At 41.9% G+C, this 22,164-nt stretch overlaps 1 protein-coding gene across 1 annotated transcript; it reads right to left on the bottom strand.

Moving 5' to 3' along the window:
- Positions 1-1,772: 1,772 nt before the first annotated feature.
- On the bottom strand, positions 1,773-19,401 carry LOC125481671 (the record flags this gene model as incomplete). The annotated part of the gene is made up of 10 exons (XM_048593525.1): positions 19,292-19,401; positions 18,057-18,140; positions 16,802-16,879; positions 15,565-15,636; positions 14,919-14,996; positions 13,326-13,403; positions 12,034-12,111; positions 10,971-11,048; positions 9,482-9,559; positions 1,773-1,850 (listed from the first exon to the last, which is right to left on the bottom strand). Coding segments are annotated over exons 1-10 (812 nt in total), but the record flags the coding sequence as incomplete, so codon positions are not given.
- Positions 19,402-22,164: the final 2,763 nt, after the last annotated feature.

Below are 22,164 nucleotides of genomic sequence, written 5' to 3'. Positions count from 1 at the left end.
ATGTGCTCCCCAAGTATTCTTGCTTGAGGCTAGGATTACAGTTCCTTAGAAGCTTTCCCACCAATAACATGAATCTAGCTGCTAGATTTGTCCACACATTTTTGAACAAAAACATTGTACATGTTGTAATTCTCCAGTCCTCTGATACCACCCCTGTATTCGAACAGGATTAGGTTGTTGCACAAAGTGCCAGTGCAGCTTCAAGGTTATTTTTCTCAGTATCCTCAGGTGTCTCCAATTCACTTCTTTCTGAGTTAGAAACACCAAGGACAATCAGCCATTCTAATCAAAACATAAATTGCTGTAGAAGCTCAGTGGTTCAAGGGACTCAAAAACGTTAACTCTGCTTTCTCACCACAGGAGCTGCAAGACCTGCTTAGCTTCTCCAGCAATTCCTGTTTTCGTTTCAGATTTCCAGCATCTGCAGTTGTTTTATTTTAGCATTTCTAAAATTCTGTCAAACTTCAGCTCATCCATGTCTCAACTACATTTCCTTTCATTCTGAATTGGACAACAACTTCTTCTTAATAATACCTCAGCCAGGCCCTTACCTCTATGAGGATAAAACAGTGGATTTATGATAATTGGCCCCACTTTTGAGACCATTTCACTGTTCATGACTAAGGATGACTTTTGGATTCCCTTATAACGTTAGCTGCCAGTCTCATTTACTTCTTCATTCCCCACTGAACTATCTATATTTAGCTCGATGCTCACCGGGGTCATCAATAATCCTTATCACTTGTATCATTTGCCACTATTTCCTGCTTGTGGAAACATTCTGAGACTGTAGCTGAACAATCTCCTGTTCTAAGGCAGACTATTGTTTCATTGCAGTTTTACCTAAACTTGTGTTCAAATTTACTTGCTGCAAATGTCTTCTTGCCCCTTTTGAAATTGGTCATCCTTCAAATCAAAATTATTCAACATTGCTCCTTGCTCTCTTCCAAAGCCAAGCTAAAAATCTTACGTTACAGTGATCAGTGCTTCCCTTAAATGATCCATGTCTGATATTCGATATATTGTGTTTATACACACCAGTTATGAAGGTGGTAGTGCAGGTTGAAGATATCGTCAGGATTATGAACTTTAAAAATAGGAGCATTGTATGCAAAACAAAGAAGTTATGACAAATCTTTATAAAAAATCCTGATTTGCCCTCAACTGTAGTATTTACAAACTACGCTTCAGGAAGGGATTTGAGAGGGTGCATAAAACATTCAAAAAAATAATACCAGAGATGACAAACTAGACAACTTTGTGGAGAGTTTGAAGAAACTAGGGCTTCTTGGAGAAGACTGAGAAGAGATTTTACAAGTGTTCAAAATCATGAGGGATTTGGTTGGAACAGAGAAGAACAATCAGTTACTTGTGACAGAAGACTTGAGAAGAAAAGGACACTGATTTAAGATGATCAGCAAAAACAAACAATGGTGACAAGGAAAATCTATTTTTTTAAATAGCATAGTTAGGAACTGGAATGCTCTGCCTAATTGTGTGGTGGACACAGCTTCAATTGAGGTCTTCAAAAAGGAACTACAATTTTCTAAAGGAGAGGTTTTGCAGTAGTACACAGTAAAAGGACTCAGGAGTGAACTGAGGCAAGTTCCTCTTTGAGAGCTGGTGTAAACATCATCAAATCATTGCCTTTGGCCTGTTACCATTTGATGGTTGTATAACATTGCACAAACTGCCAGCTCCCCAGCTATTTCCTCCCGGTTTGTCATATTCTGAATAATGATTAACTTAGTCATACGTGCAATTAAACTTACTTAGCAATTATTTCGCTTGTTCCTGAAGAACCTCCACTTTCGTTTTCCTCACCGTTTGCATTGTCAATGTTTCCAGAGCTGCAATTGATGAAAGAGAACAAATTGAGTCATTGAGAACAAGCAAACTCATCCAGAATTAAATCCAACCCAATTTAACAAAAAAAGAATCACAGTCTTGAGAGATAGATTCTTTTGACTTCCACAGGATGTCCACAGGTCATCATGATGAGGCACTGCTGGGGTGGGGGTTGGAAGAGACAGAACAGGGCAAAAAGAAGAGAAAACCATTCTTCAGTATCTCACCCTTGTTGATAGCCATTTCTGGGCTATGCAAGACCTTGATACTGAAAGATAAGCAAAATTCAATCTACCATTGAAAAGCTTTGAATGCTTTATTCTCATTCAACATTATCTAATCTCTCAAAATAAGCCAAACATTTCAGAAGCAGTCAAGCAGTTGCTTCATGTGATTGCTATAGTTTGGATTGGTGTTCACTGCACTGCCAATGGGATGCCTTCAATCCTGACATAATCTTAGAGCAACTGCCAACAGTTTCCTTTCACATTATTAGATCCCAAATACTGTACAACAGGTTTAATCTGACATCAGATCAAATTTACTTGCCAATTACTCCTTTAGTTTCTGACAAACTTAGGTTTCCACCTACTTCACAGTGTGACATGTCAACATTTTCACAGCTGCAACTGTTCATAAAACACCAGTTAAATCATTTTAAATGAGCACATGATCACAATTTTAATTTCTGGCACTTCTTATCAACATTTGGATTTTTGGCTGTGAGGGGGAGCCAGTGGGTAGATGGGGAGTAAAGAGGTCAAATAAAGAACCTCTGCACTGGGACAGACGATAAACATCCCAAATGCAAGGATTTAAGTTCAACTTGCTCATCTCATAAAAACTCAAGCTCTTTACAGACTATTGACAAGACCTGTAACTTGCCTGACATTCAGTTCCTTACTTTTTATGACTGACACTGAGTGCCCAAGTTGTTGACTCGCTGTTTCCAAGCTCTTGGATTGGTATCAAAGGCCCTTCACTTACTGTGCTGGGTCTCCTGACTGAAAACCATATAGTATCACTGACCTGGAGAGTTTGAGTTACAAGGAAAGGCTGGATAGGCTGGTACTTTTTTCACTGGAGCATAAGAAGTTGAGAGGCGACCTTATAGAGGTTTATAAAATCATGAGGGATATGGATAAAGTGAATGGCAGGTGTCTTTTCTGTAGGCTGGAGGATTTCAAGACTAGGGGCATATTTTTAAGGTGAGATGAGAAAGATTTAAAAAAGACATGAGGGGCAATGTTCTTAAACAAAAAATGGTTTGTGTGTGGAATGAACTTCCAGAGGAAGTGGTGGATGGGGTACAGTTACAACATTTAAAAGGTGTTGAACTGATCACCAACAGTCTGTCCTGGTCTTCTCATGTCAACATAACGGTCAAGAAAGCACAACAAAGTCTCTACTTCTTATGAGGCTGAGGAAATTTGGCATGTCCACAAGGACTGTTACCAATTTTTACAGATGCACAGAAAGCATTCTATCTGGGTGCATCACAGCGTAGTTTGCCAACTGCTCTTCCCAAGAGTGCAAGAAACTACAGAGAGTCGTGAACATAGCCCAGTCCATCACGTAAACCAGCCTTCCATCCATTGACTCCATCTATACTTCCTACTGCCTCGGGAAAGCATCCAACATGATCAAACACCCTGCTTATACACTCTTCCAGCCCTCTCCTCCGTCAGGCAGATGACATAAAAGTCTGTATGCATATATGAATGGATTCAAGGACAGCTTCCCCGCGAGATTAGACTTCTGAATGGACCTCTAAAATTTTAAATTTAATGTTGGTCTCATTCTCTGTGCACTTTCTATGCAGCCATAAACATTGTATTCTTCGTTGGGTCTTTTACCCCAATGCACTCTGTATGGTTTGATATCCCCGTACTGCATGCAAAACAAAACTTTTCACTGTACCTAAGTTCATGTACAATAATAAATCAAATCAAGTCAAATACATTTAGATAAGTACATAAGTAAGTAATCTCTGGAGTTTGATGGGCCAAATTTAAGCAGGTGGGACTAGTTTAGTTTGGGATTATGGTTAGCACGGATTGGTTGGACCGAAGGGTCTGTTTCCATTCTGTTTGACTCTATGACTCTAATTCAATCCTCACAAGCACAGCTTGTAACTCAAAGTTTGATTCAGAGCACTAATATAGGAATTCGTCACTGCTCAAATTCACTGAAGCTTAATCAGATTTTTCAGCTGTTTTGCTGAAAAAATAATTTTATTCATTTTTCTTTCCTGCCCCTTTAACAGTTCTCAGTTTAGTTAAAGATCTGGGCAGAATAAACACAGGATTAATTCCAGGTCTCTGACTTGGGTAAGTGCCTGATGGCAGCTGGCCAACTTAGATTATCAAAAATGCAAAGCATTCAATGGCAACATTGTATGGGAGATATACCAAGGCTTGGACACTAGGAGCAGGTCACATTCTTAATTGTGTCATATTTCCTCAAATGTCACAAAAGTTTGGAGGGCACTTCAATGAACTTTGAGGAATTTTGGGGGGAGGGTGCAGCTGAGCAGCAAAGAGGAACAAAGAGAAGTGGTGAGCTGGGGTGGAGGAGATGAACCCATTTCTTCAGTATTTTCACTGTAGCTACATTGTCCAGAAATATAATGTCAATAGTGAGCCGCAAGCATTTTCCCATCTAAGTGTTTTGGATGCTTCAATGTTGGTACTATCATTTAAGACAACTCTATTATTAAATTGCTAGGGAGATAGTTCAGCAGCCACTTTAATGTGACTGCTATAGTCTGGAATGGCATTCATTACATTGCACAAAAAATTTTGAAGAAATCAATGGTTCTCCAACATTCCCTTTTCACGCTGCTGCATTCCAAATGAAGCATAATTAAACCACATCAAAATTATTTCAGATCAAACTTGCTTCCTCATGGTTGCACACATGTCTGGCAAACTTTTATTCCATCCTCCTGACAATCTATATTGCTAAAATGTCCGCAGCTGCAAGTGGTCATGAAGCACAAATTAAACAAAGGATCTGCATCTGCAAATGACTTGCAAACATTTGAAAATAACTTTTGAACACCAAAATGCTCAGTATTTCAAGTCCTCATTATGTCAAAGTCGAGAAGTACGATGATACTAGACTGTTTGCTTTCTTAATTTTCAGAGAAAATATGTAGGTCAATCCAGTTAGGTAGACTTGTGCATGAGGGGAGGTGGGAGGTTTAGCAGTTTCGCATTGTTGCAAGTTAGACCACCAAGAGCTGGATGTTGAGGGCCATGCAATTTTTCACTGAAGATTTTTGGAATATTTCCATGGATCAAAGGATGAATTGTGTCATTGATTTAATTACTGGCAATGGCCGTGGAGGGAGTAAAGCTGTTTCTTTAATGTGATTTTTATCATTTCGAATGGTATTTGCTAGACTGCTGCAGGATCCTTCAGGAGTTGGTTCCTACATAGTCTTTCAAGAGCTACTATCTTTCCAGCAATTTCCTTTCATGGGATGTATTGTGAATTGAAATTTCTGCAGTCGCTTTTGGTGAACTTGGTTTTTCAATTTTCTTCGAGTTTGAGCTGTCAAGGGTTTCAGACCTGCAATTAGTTATCAGGCAAAAATTAAAGACATTTTAAACAAGCACTTGGACCCGGAAGTGGCTTACGCACAAAAGGAATATTGAAATATTAAGTTTGAAATCCATAAGACCATAAGATATAGTGGCAGAATTAGGCCGTTTGGCTTATTGAGTCTGCTCTGCCATTCGATTCTGGCTGTGATGTTTCTCAAGCCCATTTGCCAGCCTTCTTCTGGAACCCTTGATCCTCTTACTAATCAAGAACCCATCTATCTCTATCTTAAATAGACCTAATGACTTGGCCTCTGTGGCCTTCTGCAATGTTTTCCACTGATTAACTACGCTCTGACTGTCGAAATTCTTTTTTATCTTAGTTCTAAAGGTTGGTCTCTTCACTCAGCGACTGTGCCTGCATGTCCTAATCTCTCCAACGCCTGGAAACATCTTCTCCATTCCATGTGCAATCTTTCCAGATCTCTCAGTATTCTGTAAGTTTCAATGAGATTCCCTCCCATCCTTCTAAACTCCATCCTGTACAGAACCAAAGTCCTCAACCACTCCTCATATGACAAGCCCTCCACAAGTTTTCAAGTCCTTATCAGCTGGATTTGTTAAACAGGCAACATTTCTGATGTATGTAACTACAATAGATTCTGATTTCTTTTTCCCTCCAAGCTTTAACAGGTGGTTTGCAAGTGATAGCAATTGAGTCTGGCAGAGGGTCTGGAGGAGCTGCAAGGAAGAAGGAATTTCAACTTTCACAGAAGTTTGCAGGACACCATGGTCTATTTTTTTGGGCGATGGGCGGAGGTAGGGCATGTAATAATATTGGAAAGCAGAGAGTTAGATAGTCAATTTCTTCAATATGTTTAGCTGCATGGCACAGTCCAATGTTTAGAAATGTTCCATTAAAGACTGTGTCTTAATAACACATACCCAATTATTCACTGGCAATTAAATGGGAGGTGGGAGGATTGGGAAAATGGTAGGGAGGGAGTCTACCATCTTCCCATTGCTAAGCTATGTTGACATGGACCAGTTCTCCTTGACCTCTTGACTCTCCTTGACCTCTAAGGCCTGCATCCCTCATTTCCCTGATGGTGCCCACCTTTACAACCTCAGTGACAATCAGCATAAACAGTAGGGCCAAAAAAGGTGCTAATCTGCCATCCCTTTCACTGACCTAGCAGCAGCTGAAACTGAGCCACACCATCAACTGGTGAGTAACCCTGGCAACAATCTCTTCATTGGTCACCGCTGGAATAGACCAAAGCCTCCAGGTTTCAGTTCCAGCATAAGGCCTGCAGCATTAACCGCATGTTTTCACCTAAAATTTTTCACAAAACCAGGAATACAGCAAATATTAGAACGACGGCCAACAGTTTCTTTAATGTAAAAGAACAAACTATGGAAGCTGACGATCTGAAAGAAAAGCAGACGTTGCTGGAGAAACTCAACAGTTTTGCAGCATCTGCAGAGAGAAATTAGAGTTCACGTTGAGTTAAGTGACACTTCATCAGAGATGTGAAGTTCTGAACAAGGGAATCTCAACTCAAAACGTTAACTCTGCTTTCTCTCCACAGGTGCAGCCAGACCTGCTAAGTTTCAGGATAATGTCTCGACATAATGTTCCTGAAAATGCCAGCCCTCCAGCAGCTGCCCTTCACATACTTGTATTCTGAATAAAGCATCATTTCATCACACATTGGATCAGTACTTAACTTTCTGATCTCTGCAACTGTCTCTGGAGGCATTGGATTTTCATTTTCACCACAGCTTGAACTTTTATCATTGATTCCGCTGCTGAAATTAGTTGTGAAGAAAGTCATTTTAAACAAGCACTTGCATCCACAATTGGCTGTTAGCTGTTAGAAATTTACTCAAAACTCAGGGATTCAGTGTTTTAACTTTTAACAAAACCCAGTAATTAAATATGTCGCAATCCAGATGCATGGCACCAAAGAATGGTGACTTTTTTCTTCAAAACCCTTCATACATTTGAAGGACACTGTAGCTGGTGATAAGGGGCAAAAGGAGATGCTAAACCCATTTCTTCACAATATATTCAGATTCTAGAAGGTAACAGATGAATGACTCAACTTCAACGCCAAAAGGCAAGCAACTTTCCACTCACAGTAGGAACTGCAGATGCTGGAGAATCCGAGACAACAAGGTGCTGAGCTGGATGAACACAGCAGGCCAAGCAGCATCATAGGAGCAGGAAGGCTGACGTTTCAGGCCTAGACCCTTCATCAGAAATGGGAGAGGGGAAGGGGGTTCTGAAATAAATAGGGAGAGAGGGGGAGGCGGATAGAAGATGGATAGAGGAGAAGATCGGTGGAGAGGAAACAAACAGGTCGAAGAGGAGGGGATGGAACCAGTAAAGGTGAGTGTAGGTGGGGAGTTAGGGAGTGGATAGGTCAGTCCAGGGAGGACGGACAGGTCAAGGGGGCGGGATGAGGTTAGTAGGTCGGAGATGGGGGTGCGGCGTGAGGTGGGAGGAGGGGATAGGTGGGAGGAAGAACAGGTTAGGGAGGCGGGGACAAACTGGGCTGGTTTTGGGATGCGGTACGGGGAGGGGAGATTTTGAAGCTTGTGAAATCCACATTGATACCATTGGGCTGCAGGAGGCATTCCACTCCCGTACATCTCAGATGTCCTCGTTTTTCAAGGACCCCAACTTCCCCACCTCAGTGGTCGAGAACGCCATCCACCATGTCTCCCACATTTCCCGCAACTGATCCCTCACATCCCGTCCCCGCAATAACAACCAAAAAAGAATCCCCCTCATTCTCACGTACCACCCCACCAACCTCTGGATCCAACGCATCATCCTCCGACACTTCCACCATCTGCAAACCGACCCCACCACCAAAGACATTTTTCCCTCCCCACCCTTATCTGCTTTCCGAAGGGACCACTCTCTCCGTGACTCCCTTGTCCGCTCTCCACTCCCCTCCAGCCCCACCACACCCGGCACTTTTCCCTGCAACCGCAGGAAGTGCTACACCTGCCCCCACACCTCCTCCCTCACCCCCATCCCAGGCCCCAAGAAGACTTTCCACATCAAGCAGATGTTCACCTGCACATCTGCCAATGTGGTATACTGCATCCGCTGTACCCGTTGTGGCCTCCTCTACATTGGGGAAACCAAGCGGAGGCTTGGGTACCGCTTTGCAGAACACCTATGCTCGGTTCGCAGTAAACAACTGCACCTCCCAGTCGCGAACCATTTCAACTCCCCCTCCCATTCCTCAGACGACATGTCTATCCTGGGCTTCCTGCAGCCACAACGATGCCACCCGAAGGTTGCAGGAACAGCAACTCATATTCTGCTTGGGAACCCTGCAGCCCAATGGTATCAATGTGGATTTCACAAGCTTCAAAATCTCCCCTCCCCCTACCGCATCCCAAAACCAGCCCAGCTCGTCCCTGCCTCCCTAACCTGTTCTTCCTCCCACCTATCCCCTCCTCCCACCTCAAACCGCACCCCCATCTCCTACCTACTAACCTCATCCCGCCCCCTTGACCTGTCCGTCCTCCCTGGACTGACCTATCCCCTCCCTTACTCCCCACCTACACTCAACTTTACTGGCTCCATCCCCATCTCCTCGACCTGTCTGTTTCCTCTCGACCTATCTTCTCCTCCATCCATCTTCTATCCGCCTCCCCCTCTCTCCCTATTTATTTCAGAACCCCCTTCCCCTCTCCCATTTCTGATGAAGGGTCTCGGCCCGAAACATCAGCCTTCCTGCTCCTATGATGCTGCTTGGCCTGCTGTGTTCATCCAGCTCTGCACCTTGTTGTCCCAACTTTCCACTGAAGTGTCTTCACTGTCCTGGTCTAATAAAATTTTCCTTGTTGAAGAAAACCTCAACCACTAAGAATAATGCAAATATTAGAGAGGCAGTAATGTGATTACGATGGTTTGGAGTGGTATTCACTGCACTCCTGATGGAATGACATCAAGGGGAGTCCCTGAATAATATTACAGAATATGCCAGCTCACCAGTAATTTCCTTTCTGTTGTACTCCATATGAAGCAAAACCTTAGTCACACATCATAGCAAACCTACTTTTTGAAGACCACCTTGGTTTCTGAAAGATCCAGATCTCTTTTTCCTTCACCGTTTGGACTGTCAATGTTTTTAGAGCTGCAAATGGTCATAAAAGTGCGATTAAGTCATTTTAAGCAAACATCTGCATCCACAGTAAAAACATCTTTATAATATTGAAAGAAAATGAATCTGTATTTCAAGCCATTGATGGCTAATTTGGTGAAAACATGTCGCACACAAGATAGAGGTTTGGACTGTCAAGGTTTCCACAAATGCAATTGGTCATAAAAAAGAAATTAAGAGAATTAAATTGGCATTTGAATCCATCTATTACTGGGATTCCTATGAGAAGCAGTTGAGGACTCTGGGTCTGCACTTGACTGATATTAGAAGGATGAGGAGGTATCTGGTTGTAACTTACAGAATACAGAGGAGCCTGGATAAAGTGGACATGGAGAAGATTCTTCCATTCGTAGGAGAGACTAGGATCCACAGACAAAGGGACCACCCTTTAGAACTGAGCTGAGGACCAATATCTTCAGCCAGAGGGTGGTGAATCTTTGGAAATCACTGCTGTAGAAACCAAGTCATTGAATGTGTTTAAGACGGATATACATAGGTTCTTGATCAGCTAGGATGATTAAGGATTATGGGGAGAAGACAGGAAAATGGTGTTGAGAAATGTTTCAGCCTGGATTGAATGGTGGATAAGATTCAATGGGTCGAATGGCCTAATTCTGTCCTATATCTTGTGGTCTATCAGTTGCTTGCTTGGCTGAAGACTCTGGATTCAGTATGTCAGCTCCTGGTCAGCTGCTTGTATTCAACTCGTCACCCTCCAGATGTAGAAGTACACCACATGGTGACTTGTTATTCAAAACAGTTTCCTTAATGTGGTAACCTGGAATAGTGTTCACTACACTGCCCTAGGGTGCATGCAGAAGGAAGTACCCATATAAATTTCCTGGAATTACTTGTTGTCCAGTGATTGCCTTTATTCCAAATATAAGATTTAAAAGGATGTTGCTGGGATTGGAGGGTTTCAGCAATAGAGGAAGGCTGAATAAGATTTTTTCCGTGGAATGTCGGAGGCTGAGGGGCTGACCTTACAGAGGTTTATAAAATAATGAGAGGCATGGATAGGGTGAATAGCTGAAGTCATTTCTCCAGGATAGGGGAGTCCAAAACGACACAGCGTAGGTTTAAATTGAGAGGGGAAAGATTTAATAGGGACCTGAGGGGCAACCTTTCCACGCAGAGGGTGGTGCATGTATGGAATGAGCTGCCAGAGGCGGTGGTAGAGGCTGGTACTATCACAACATTAAAATGGCATCTGGATGGGCAGATCAATAGGAAGTGTTTACAGGGATATAGGCCAAATGTTGGCAAATGAGACTAGGTCAGATGTCTGGTTGGCGCAGATGATTTGAACCAACTAGTTTGTTTCTGTGCTGTATAATTCTATAACATTAATGAAGAATTAAATCGCACTTCAGATCAAACTCACTTTATAATTACTTCAACTCTTCCTGGAGTACCATGATTTCCAAGTCCACTGGAGTTTGGACTGTCAGGGTTTCCACACCTGCAATTGGTCATAAAAGATAAATTAAGTCATCTGAATTGGCATTTCAATTCATTTACATTTGGGGATTCCTATGAGGAGGGGTTGAGGCTCTGGGTCTGCTCTTGATCAGATTTACAAGGGTGAAGGGAGAATCTGATTGAAACTTATGGAATACTGACAGGCCTGGAAACAATGAATGTGGCAAAGATGCTTCCACTAGTCGGAGAGACTAGAGCCTCAGGACACAGCTTCAGACTGAAGGGGCCACCCGTGAGAAATGAGATAAGGCTCTAACGGCCGAATGGCTTAATTCCTCTTCTGCACGTGTTTTGGTTTGTCAGCTGTTTGAACGGCTGAAGACTCTGGATTCAGTATTTCAGATCCTGGTCAGCTGCTTTTGTTCATCTGGTCACACTCCAGATATAGAACATTAGACGGTGACGTTTTCTTCAAAAACTTTCATAGGTTTGAAGGACTCTGTAGCTGGGCGATAAGGGCGAAAGGGAGTGATGGGAAACCTATTTCTTGAAATGTTCATATTCAGAGTCGAGAAAGGTCACAGATAAATAACTCCAAATTTCAATCCCGAAAGACAGGCAAATTTCCATTGAGGTTTCTTTGATGCCCTGTCCTAATACAACTTTGCACAATAAAAACGCCTTTATAAACTTGAAAGAAAATGAGTCTGTATTTCAAGACATTGACGCCTTATTGGGAAAAACATGTCACACACAAGATTTTCTTTGAAGTTATTTTGATGCCCTGTCCTCATACAATTTTGTTTTTGGAAGAATTCTCTCAAACCTCAGGAATAGTGTAAATATTAGACAGGCAGTAATATTATTGTTATGGGCTGGAATGGTGTTCACTGCACCGTTGTGTAATGCCTTCACGAGGAATCCCTACATTATCTTACAGTAACTGCAGTTCAACAGCAATTGCTTTTCATGTTCTTGTACTTTGAATGAAGCAACACCTAGGTCACATATTGCATCAAACTTACTTTTTGAAGACCACCTTAGTTTCTGGAGAACCCAGATTTCCATTTCCATCAACGTTTGGACTGTCAATGTTTTCAGAGCTGCAAATGGTCATAAAGTGCTATCAAGTCATTTTAAGTGAATGTCGACATCCACAATAAAAACATCTTTACAAACTTGAAAGATAGTGAATCTGTATTTCAAGCCATTGATGGCGAATTTAGTGAAAACAGGTGACACACAAAATATATGACCACAGTAGACGGTGATTTACTTCCCAAATGGTAGTTGTGGGAAAGGAGAATGTGGTTGGAGGATAGAAACAGAGAGAGAGAGAGAGAATGCGACAAACCCATTTCTTCAATACTTTACACTTGTTGCGTAAAACGTGCAATTTCTCCAGTGAAGAGCTCTGGATACCGTCTCTATATACAGGGCTGAATTTTCCCAGTCAACTGCCTATGGCCTGGGACATGAGATAATTGACAAAGTGAAGGGGAGCCCAGGAGTAAAGCCTGACTCCCTTCTCTACAGTTACATTATATTGTCAGAGGTGGGCAAGGTAGCTGGCTTGACCACACACTGGGCAGCCAATCAGATTACCAACTGAGGGTCACTGCTGTCGATGTGTCATGTGACTAGTACTGCCAGAGATGAACTCCCACAGTGGACCTCAGGCCAGTAAATCTCTTTAGTATAAGCTCAGCAACAGCAACCACTAATGGTGGAAAAGAAAAGATTTCTGCTCTGCCTTCACTCTGATTTCACTGTCAGCTGTTGGGATTGGACCATTTCATTGATTGCCTAGTGACAAGACAGCTCCTTCTGAGTTCTGATGAAGAGTTTCGGTCCATGACATTGACTTTCCTGCTCTTTGCATGCTGTCTGACCTGCTGTGCTTTTCCAGCCTCACTCCTATAGACTCTGGTTCCAGCATCTGCAGTCCTTACTGTCTCCAAGCACCTTCTTGATTATCCACCATCCACACCAGCCACCAATCACAGCAGGACTGGCTCCAACTTTCAGTCCAAGCAGCAGGACTCCACCACAATTCACAAAATTTTTACTGCAAACGTCTTGCTTAAAAAAAAAACCACCATCCAACTTACAGGAAAAATATAGAGTTTGAAGGCAGAGCCCAACAGTTTCCGTAATGTGCTAACTGTAGCCTGGAATGGTGTATTCTACTTGTTCTAGGATCCATGCAGAAAGAAATACCCCCATAGCTTTACAGAAATTCATTGTTATCAAGTGATTGCCTTTATTTCAAACACAATATTCATCAAGAATAAATTGCACTTTAAAGCAAACTCACTTTTTAATTTCTTCAGTCTTTGCTACAAAACAATCACCTCCATCCTTGGCAGAGATGATACTGTCAATACTCTGAAGCCTGCAATTGGTCATAATAGATAAATTAAGCATTTCAATCCATCTACACTTGGGATTCCTATCAGCAGCGGTTGGGAATTCTGGGTCTGTACTCGAGTGATGTTGGAAGGATGAAGGGGCAATTTGGATTGAAATTTACAGAATACGGACAGGCCTGGATAGAGTGGATATGGAGATGTTTCCACTCGTCGGAGAGGCTAGAACATAAAAGGCACACCTCAGAGTGAAGGGATCATACTTTAGCACTGAAATGAGGAGGAATTTGTTCAGTCAGAGGTGGATGAATCTTTGGAACTTATTGCCACAGAACGCTGTGGACACCAAGTCATTGAGTGTATTTAAAACAGAGAGAGATAAGTTCTTGACTAGTAAGGGGATCAAGATTTACAGGGAGAAGGCAGGAGAATGTGTATGAGAAATAGATCATCCATGATCAATGGTGGAGCAGACATGATGGACTGAATGGCATAAAACTGCTCCGGCATATCATGGTCTGTCAGCTGTTTGAAGAGCTAAAGACTCTGAATTCAGTATTTCAGTTCTTGGTCAGCTGCTTGTGTTAAACCAGTCACACTGCAGATGGATGACTGAATGCAGGGTGATTATTTTTGCCCTCAAAACTTTCATAGGTTTGAAGGACACTGTAGTGAGTGATAAGGGGAGAGAGAAATGGGAAACCCATTTCTGAGTATTTTCATATTCAGAGTTTAGAAAAGGTTACAGATAATTAACTCCAAATTTCAATACTGAAAGGCCAGCAACTTTCCACTGAAGTGCCTTCAATGTCATGACCTAATACAAGTTTTTTGAAGGAATCTCTGAACCTGAAGAAATGATGCAAATAATTGAGAGGCAGTAATGTGATTGCTATGGTCTGGAATGGTGTCAACTGCACTGCTGTGTGATGTTTTCATGAGGAGTCCCTAAGTTATATTGTAGTAACTGTCAGTTCAGCAGCAACTTGCTTTCACTTTCACGTACTCTGAATGAAGCAAAACCTTTGTCACATAATATATTCAAACTTACTTCTTCCTGAATGTCTGATATCTGGAGAAGCACAGTTTTGCATCTGCGTTATAGTTTGGATTGTCAAGATTACCAGGCCTGCAATTGGTCAGGCAAGATAAATTTGGTCACTTAAATTAGCATTTGTGTCCATCTACAATTTTGTGGGCCAGCTGTTTGAATGGTTGAAGGCTCTGGATTCAGTATTACGGCCCGTAATGAGCTGCTTTTGTTAAAATGGTCACAGTCCAGATGAATGACCGCAATAAATGGTGATTTTTTTCTTCAAAACCTCGCATAGATTTGAAGGACACTATGGCTGGTGATAAGGGCAAAAAGGTGATAGGAAAATAGTACCGTCTGGAATGGTATTCACTGCACTGCTCAGTGATATTTTCATGGAGAGTCCCTATGTTATCTTATGGTAACTGCCAGCTCAATTACAATTTCCTTTTGCTTTCTGGTACTCCGAAAGAAGCAAAATCAGAGTCACATATTGTATCAAACTTACGTTTTCATGGTCGCCTTAGATTTTGAAGAGCACAGTTTTCCATCTCCATCGCAGTTTGGATTGTCAAGGTTACCATGCCTGCAATTGGTCAGACAAGACAAATGTAGTCCTTTAAATTAGCATTTGCCTCTATCTTCAATTGTGCGCTAGCCATTTGTTTTGAAGGCTCTGGATTCATTATTGCAGCCCAAATACAGCTGCTTTAGTTAAACTAGTCATACCCACATGCATGACTGCAATAGATGGTGGTTTAGTCCTTGAAAATGTTCCCTAGGTTGAAGGACACGATAACTGGTGATCAAGGTAAAAGAGAGAGACAGAAAACACATTTCTTGAACATATTCATATTCAGAGATTGGAAACTTCAACAACGAAACACAAGCAATTCTCCTTTGAAGTGTCTTTGATCTCCTCTCTTAATAGTATATTTTTGAGGCAAATTCTGAAGCCCTAGGAATAATGCAGATAATAGAGAGGCAGTAATGTGACTGCTATGGTCTGGAATAGTGTTCACTGCACAGCCCTAGGACGAACGCAGAAGGAAATGACCACATAACTTTACAGGAATTGCTTGTTATCCAGAGGTTGCCTTTATTCCAAATGCAATATTCATCAAGAATTAAACTGCACTTTGGATCAAACTCACCTTTTAATTGTGGCAGTTGTTCCTGGAGAACAGTCAATTCCATCGCAGTTTAGAGTGTGATGGCTTTGAGATCTGCAATTGGTGATATAAGGTACATTTAAATTTAATGTTAAAATTAGCACTTGACTTCATCTACACGTGCCAGCTGCCCTTCATTAGCAGCCGTTGTTAAACTAGTCACACTCCAGATGGATGACTGCAATAGATGGTGATTTTTTTCTTCAAAACCTCGCAGAGGTTTGAAGGACACGTTAGCTGGTGATAAGGGCAAAAAGGGATGGAAAAATACTACGATCTGGAATGGTATACACTGCACTGCTGTGTGATGTTTTCATGAGGACTCACTCGAGGGAGATAAGGATGCCACAAATCCATTTCTTCAAAACTTCATTCTTGTTGCATAGTACAGAAATATCTCAAATAAAGAGTTCCATATCCAAATAGAGAAGGCCAACCAATTTCTCCAGTGAAGACCTTTGGAAAATGACTCGACATACAGGGCTGAGTTTTCCCAGTTAACTAGCTGTGGCTTGGGACATGAGATGATTGGCACATGCAGGGGAGCCCAAGAGTAATGCCTGACTGCATTCTCCACAATTACACCATATTTTCAGAGGTGGGCAAGGTAGCTGGCTTGACCACCCACTGGGCAGCCAATTAAGTCACCAACTGAGGGCCACTGGTGTCTGTGCATCATATGGCTAGGACTGCCGGAGGATTCACTCCCACAATGGATCTTAGGCCAGCAAAACTCTTCAGTATAGGTTCAGCAATAGCAACCACAAATTGTGGAAAAGATTGCTGCCCTGCCTTCACTCTGATTTCACTGTCAGCTCTAGGGATTGGACCATTTCATTAATTGGCTAGTGATCAGGCAGCTCCTTCTTGATTATCCGCCATCCATACCAGGCTATCAATCACAGCAGAACTGCCTCCAGCTCTCAGTCCAAGCAGCAGGGCTCCACCACAATTCACAAAATTTTTACTGCAAATGTCCTGTTCAAAAAATTACACCACTATTGAGCTTCTATGAACAATACAAATTTTGGATGTAGAGCCCAACAGTTTCTATAATGTGGTAACTATGGCTCGGAATGACGTTGGCTGTACTGCCCTAGGATGCTCACAGAAAAATATACCCACATAACTTTAGAGAAACCACTGGTTATCTAGTGATTACCTTTATTCCAAACACAATACTCATCAAGAATTAAACTGCACTCTAGAGCAAACTCACGTTTTAATTTCTTCAGTTGTTCTTGGACAATTATCATTTCCATTTTCATTGAAGTTTTGATTGTCAACACTTTGATTCCTACAATTGGTCATAAAAGATAAATTAAGGATATAAATCAGCATTTCAATCCATCTATATCTGGGATTCCTATAAGAAGTGGTTGGGAGCTCTGGGTCTGTACCCGATTGATGTTAGCAGGATTAGGGGGTTATTTGATTTAAACTTACGGAATACAGAGAGGCCTGGATAGAGTGGATATGGAGAGATTCGAACACAAGGGCACATTCTCAGAGTAAGGTACCACACTTTAGAACTGAGATGTTCTGCCAGAGATGGGTGAACCTGTGGAACTCATTGCTGCAGAAGGCTGTGGACACCAATGCTTTCAGTGTATTCAAGACAAAAATAAATAAGTTCTTGATTAGTCAGGGGATCAAGGTTTATTGGGTGAAGGCAGGAGAATGGGGCTGAGCAATATATCAGCCATGACCTATGGTGGCACAGACATGATAGACTGAATGGCCTAAATCTGCTCCTACATATGTTATGGTCTGTCAGCTGTTTCAATTGCTGAAGACTCTGGATACAATTTTCTGTTCTTGGTCGGCTGCTTTTGTTAAGCTGTTAAACATCCCCAGGTGGATGGCTGCAATAGATGGTGATTTTTTTTCTTTCAAACCCTTTCACAGGTTTGAAAGGTAGTGTACCTGATGATAAGGGCGAAAGAGAGTGATACGAAACACAATTCTTGAAAATATTCATATTCAGAGTGTAGAAACTTCACAGATAAGTAATCATATACTTCAATATCAAAAGATAGCATTTTACCAATGAAGTGAGTTTCATGTCCTGTCTGAACTATTTTTTGAAATAAACTCAGAACCCTCAGGAAAAGTCCAAAGATGTGCACGTTAGGTGGATTGGCCATGCCAAATTGCCCATTGTGTTCAGGGAGGTGTAGATTAGGTGGGTTATAGGGGGATGGGTCTGGGTGGGATGCTCTGAGGTTCGGTGTGGACTTGTTGGGCCAAAGGGCCTGTTGCCACACTGTAGGGATTCTATGGTTCTATGAATATGGCAAATATTAGAGGGTATGATGTAACTGCTAGGATTTGGAATGATATTCATGGCAGTGCTGTGCGATATCTTCATCTTACAGTATCTTACACTAATTGCCAGCTCTTTAACAATTTCCTTTCGCTTTCTTGTACTCCGAATGAAGCAAATTTGTCGTTAGATATTGTATCAAACTTACATTTTTACGGCCGCCTTAGTTTCTGGAGAACTCTGATTTCCATCACTGTTGCAGTTTGGACCGTCCAGGTCACCAGGCCTGCAACTGGTCAGACAAAATTAAGTTTAGTCATTTAAATTAGCATTTGCTTCCACGTACAATTGTGTGCCAGCTGTTTGAATGGCTGAAAGCTCTGGATTCAGTCTTGCAGCACGTGTTCAGCTGCTTTTCTTACACTGGTCACAGTCCAGATTGATGACTGCAACAGATGGTGATTTTGTTTCATCAAATTGACATAGCTCGTTTGCAAGAAAGCAGAGCACAGGTAGAGGGAGGGGCAGAGAGTGCAGGAGAGAGAAGGATGAATGTATCAAGCCATCTTTTCCCTTGCAGTGTACTCCAGAGAAGTGAATGGGAGGTAAACATTTCAGGACCAGGATGTTGAAGGGCAAGCAATTTCTCATTTAAGTGTTTTGGATGCTTTCTGTTGACTTAATTGAATACAAGCTCCAATCTCTAGCAATAAAGCAAGCATCAGGGAGGCAAATCATTCCCCCTAATGTGATTGCTATGGTCTGGTCTGCAATGGTGTTTGCTGCATTATTGCCACTTGCTTTCAAAAGGAAGCCCCGAAATAATCTAAACAACAGCTCTCCCGCTAATTCCTTTCACATTTTGTACTCCGAATGAAAGATCATTTATGCATGCATTATAGCAAAGCTACTTTCTGATTACAACTGGCTGCATGATGTTAGAAGATTCTGGGGACTCTGAGATTCACTATTTTACCCTGTAACAAACCCAGTGGATTCAGCAGCTAGCACACTTGGCACCAAAGGTTGGTGCTATTATCCCTTATTCAAAGCCTTTCATAGATTTGAAGGACACTATGGCTGGTGATAAGAGGGGAAGAGAGAAATGGCCTATTTTTTGAATATATTCATATTCTACACAGGTCATAGATAAGTAATTCAAAACTTCTATACCAAAAGACGAACAATTTGCCATTGAAACGTCTTGTCCGAATACTATTTTTCTTGAAGAATACACTCAAACCGTAGGAATAATGCAAATATCAGAGATGCAACATTGTGATTACGATTGCTTGGAATGGAGCTCACTACACTGCTGTGTGAAGCCTTAACAAGGAATCCTGACGTTCTCTTACAGTAACTGCCATCTCACCTACAATTGCCTTTCACTTCCTTGCATTCTGAAGAAAGTAAAATCTAATTCACATATTGCATTCAACTTACTTTTCGATCACGCCCTCCGTTTCTGGTGAACACGGATCTCCGTTTCCCTTGCACTTTGGACTGTCAACGTTTTCAGAGCTGCAAATGGTCACAATGTGCGAGTAAGTCATTTTAAGCAAACATCTACATTCACGATAAAATAATTTTTATAAACTTGATTAAGAGCGTTCGTATTTCAAGCCACTGACAGTCGAGCTGGAGCATGGAAGCAAAGAGAGGGAGAAAAGCATGTGACAAACCATTTCTTCAATACTTGACATGTGTTGGATAGTCTAGAAAAGTCTCAAATAAAGAGCTTAGGGCAATTATACAAGGGCAACTAATTATATAATTTCTCCAGTGAAGAGCTTTGGATACAGTATCTACATACAGGACTGAATGGGTATTGGCTCAGCAATTGCAAACATTAATGGTGGCAAAGAAAAGCTTGCTGCTGCGCCATTGTTCTTATTTCACCATCAGCTCTTGGGATTGGCCCATTTCATTCATGGGATAGTGACCTGGTAACAGCTTCTTGATCAGCCCACATAAGCACTCTGCCACCCTTGGTGGTGCCACTCCTCACAGCAGGACTGGCTCCAGCTCTCAGTCCAAGCAGCAAGGCTCCACCACAATTCACAAAATTATTGCTGCAAATGTCATGTTAAAAAAAAACACCACGTTCTAATTTCTACGAAAAATACACATTTTGGAGGCAGAGTCCAACAGTTTCCGTAATGTGATAAAAATGGCCTGGAATCGTATATTCTATATTGTTCTGGAATGTATGCAGAAAGAACTTAACTGCACAATTTCACAGGAATTGCTGGGTTATCCAGCAATTGCCTTTATTCCAAATACAATAATAATTGGGAATTAAATTGCATTTGGATCAAACTCACTCTTTAATTTCTCCAGTTGTTCCTGAAGAACTATTATTTCCATCTTCATCGCGGATTGGATTGTCAAACTCAATAAGCGTACAATTGGTCATAAAAGATAAATGAAATTATTTGAATTGGTATTTGCGTCCATCTATAATTGCGTGCCAGCTGTTTGAAAGGGTGAAGGTTCTGGATTCAGTACTGCAGCCTGCATTCAGCTGTTTGTGTGAAACTGGTCACACTCCAGACGGATGACTGCAATATATGATGATTTTGTTCTTCCACACCTTTCAAGCCTGTAGCTAATAATAAGGGATAGAGAGAGAAATGGGATACCCATGTCTTGAATGTATTCACATTCAAAGTTCAGAAACTTTGACGACAAAACACAAGCAATTTTCCAATGAAGTGTTTTTGATGTCCTCTCCTAATACATTTACTTTGAAAGAACTTCTGAAGCCCGAGGAATAATGCAGATAACGGAAAGACTGTAATGCGACTCCTATCGTCTGGAGTTGTGCTCACTGCGCTACTGTGTGATGTTTTCACAAGAAGTCCTTACAATGTCTTACAGTATTATAGAATCCTTACAGTGTGGAAACAGGTCCTTTGGCCCAACAAGTCGACACTGACCCTCAGAACATCCCAACCAGACCCATCCCCATCCCCATCCCCCTCTACACATCCCTGAACACTAATTGGCATGGCCAATTCACCTGGCCTGCACATCTCTGGACTGTGGGAGAAAACTGGAGTACCCGGAGGAAACCCACGCAGACACGGGCAGAATGTGCAAACTCCACACGGTTACCCAAGGGTGGAATTGAACCCGGGTTTCTGGCGCTGTGAGGCAGCAGTGCTAATCACCAGGCTACCATGCCACCCAGTAATTGCTAGCTCATCAGCAATTTCCTTGGTATTTCTTGCACTCTGAATGAAGCAAAACCTTAACCACATATTGTATTCAAACTTACTTTTTCATGATAGATTTTAGAGTGCATGGTTTCCCATCTACACTGTCAGGTGATCTGAAAATGGTCATAAGAGTGCTATTAAGCAATTTTAAGCAAACACCTACATCCACAATAAATTCATCTTAGTACCCCTGAAAGAAATTGAGTAGGTATTTCAAGCCGTTGACAGCTAATTTTGTAAAAACAGGTTAAGACGCAACTACAGTAAATGGTGATTTGTTTCCCCAAAACCTTCAATGGTAGTTTGCAGGATAAGACAAAGACACTGGAGCGTGGAAGGAAAGAGAGAGAGAGTAGGATGCAACAAATCCATTTCTTCAACACTTTCTATTTGTTGCAAAGTCCAGAAATATCTCAAATAAAGAGCTCCAGGTCCAAATATAGAAGGGAAACCAAATTTCCAACGAAGAACTTTAGATACTGTCACTACATATAGGGCTGAATTTTCCAAGTCAACTGGCCTTGGCCTGAGACATGAGATTCTTGGCAAAGTGGAGGGGAATTCAGGAAGAAAGCTGAACTCCCTGTGCACCATTATACTATATTGTCAGAGGTGGGCAAAGTAGCTGGCTTAACAACTCACTGGGCATGAACTAAGTCACCAACTGAGATGCACTCCCGTCTGTCTGTCTGGTGAATAGTAGAGTTCCTCAACTCCCTCAGTGGGCATTGGCCTGCAAATCTCTTTAGTATAAGCTCAGCAATACCAACCGTCATGGCTGCAAAGAAAAGATTGCAGCTCTGCCTTCATTCTGATTTCACTGTCACTTATTGGGATCGTGCCATTTCAATCATGGTACAGTGACCAGGCAGCAGCTTCTGGATTAGCCACCGTCAGCACCATGCCACCCTTGGTGCTGCCACTAATCACAATTGGTTCCAGCTCTCACATCCAGCAGCAGGGCTTCATGACAATCCATAAAATTAAGACTGCAATTGTCTCTTGTAAAAAAGAACACTGTCTTCCGACTTTAAGACACAATACACACTTTGTGGGCTGAACCCAACAGTTTCCTTCATGTGGTAACCATGGCTT

Source organism: Rhincodon typus, unplaced genomic scaffold, assembly GCF_021869965.1.
Source record: "Rhincodon typus isolate 14 unplaced genomic scaffold, sRhiTyp1.1 hic_rhity00003018, whole genome shotgun sequence".
NCBI classification, from domain to species: Eukaryota; Metazoa; Chordata; class Chondrichthyes; order Orectolobiformes; family Rhincodontidae; genus Rhincodon; species Rhincodon typus.
This window is presented reverse-complemented; position numbering and strand designations above follow the sequence as displayed.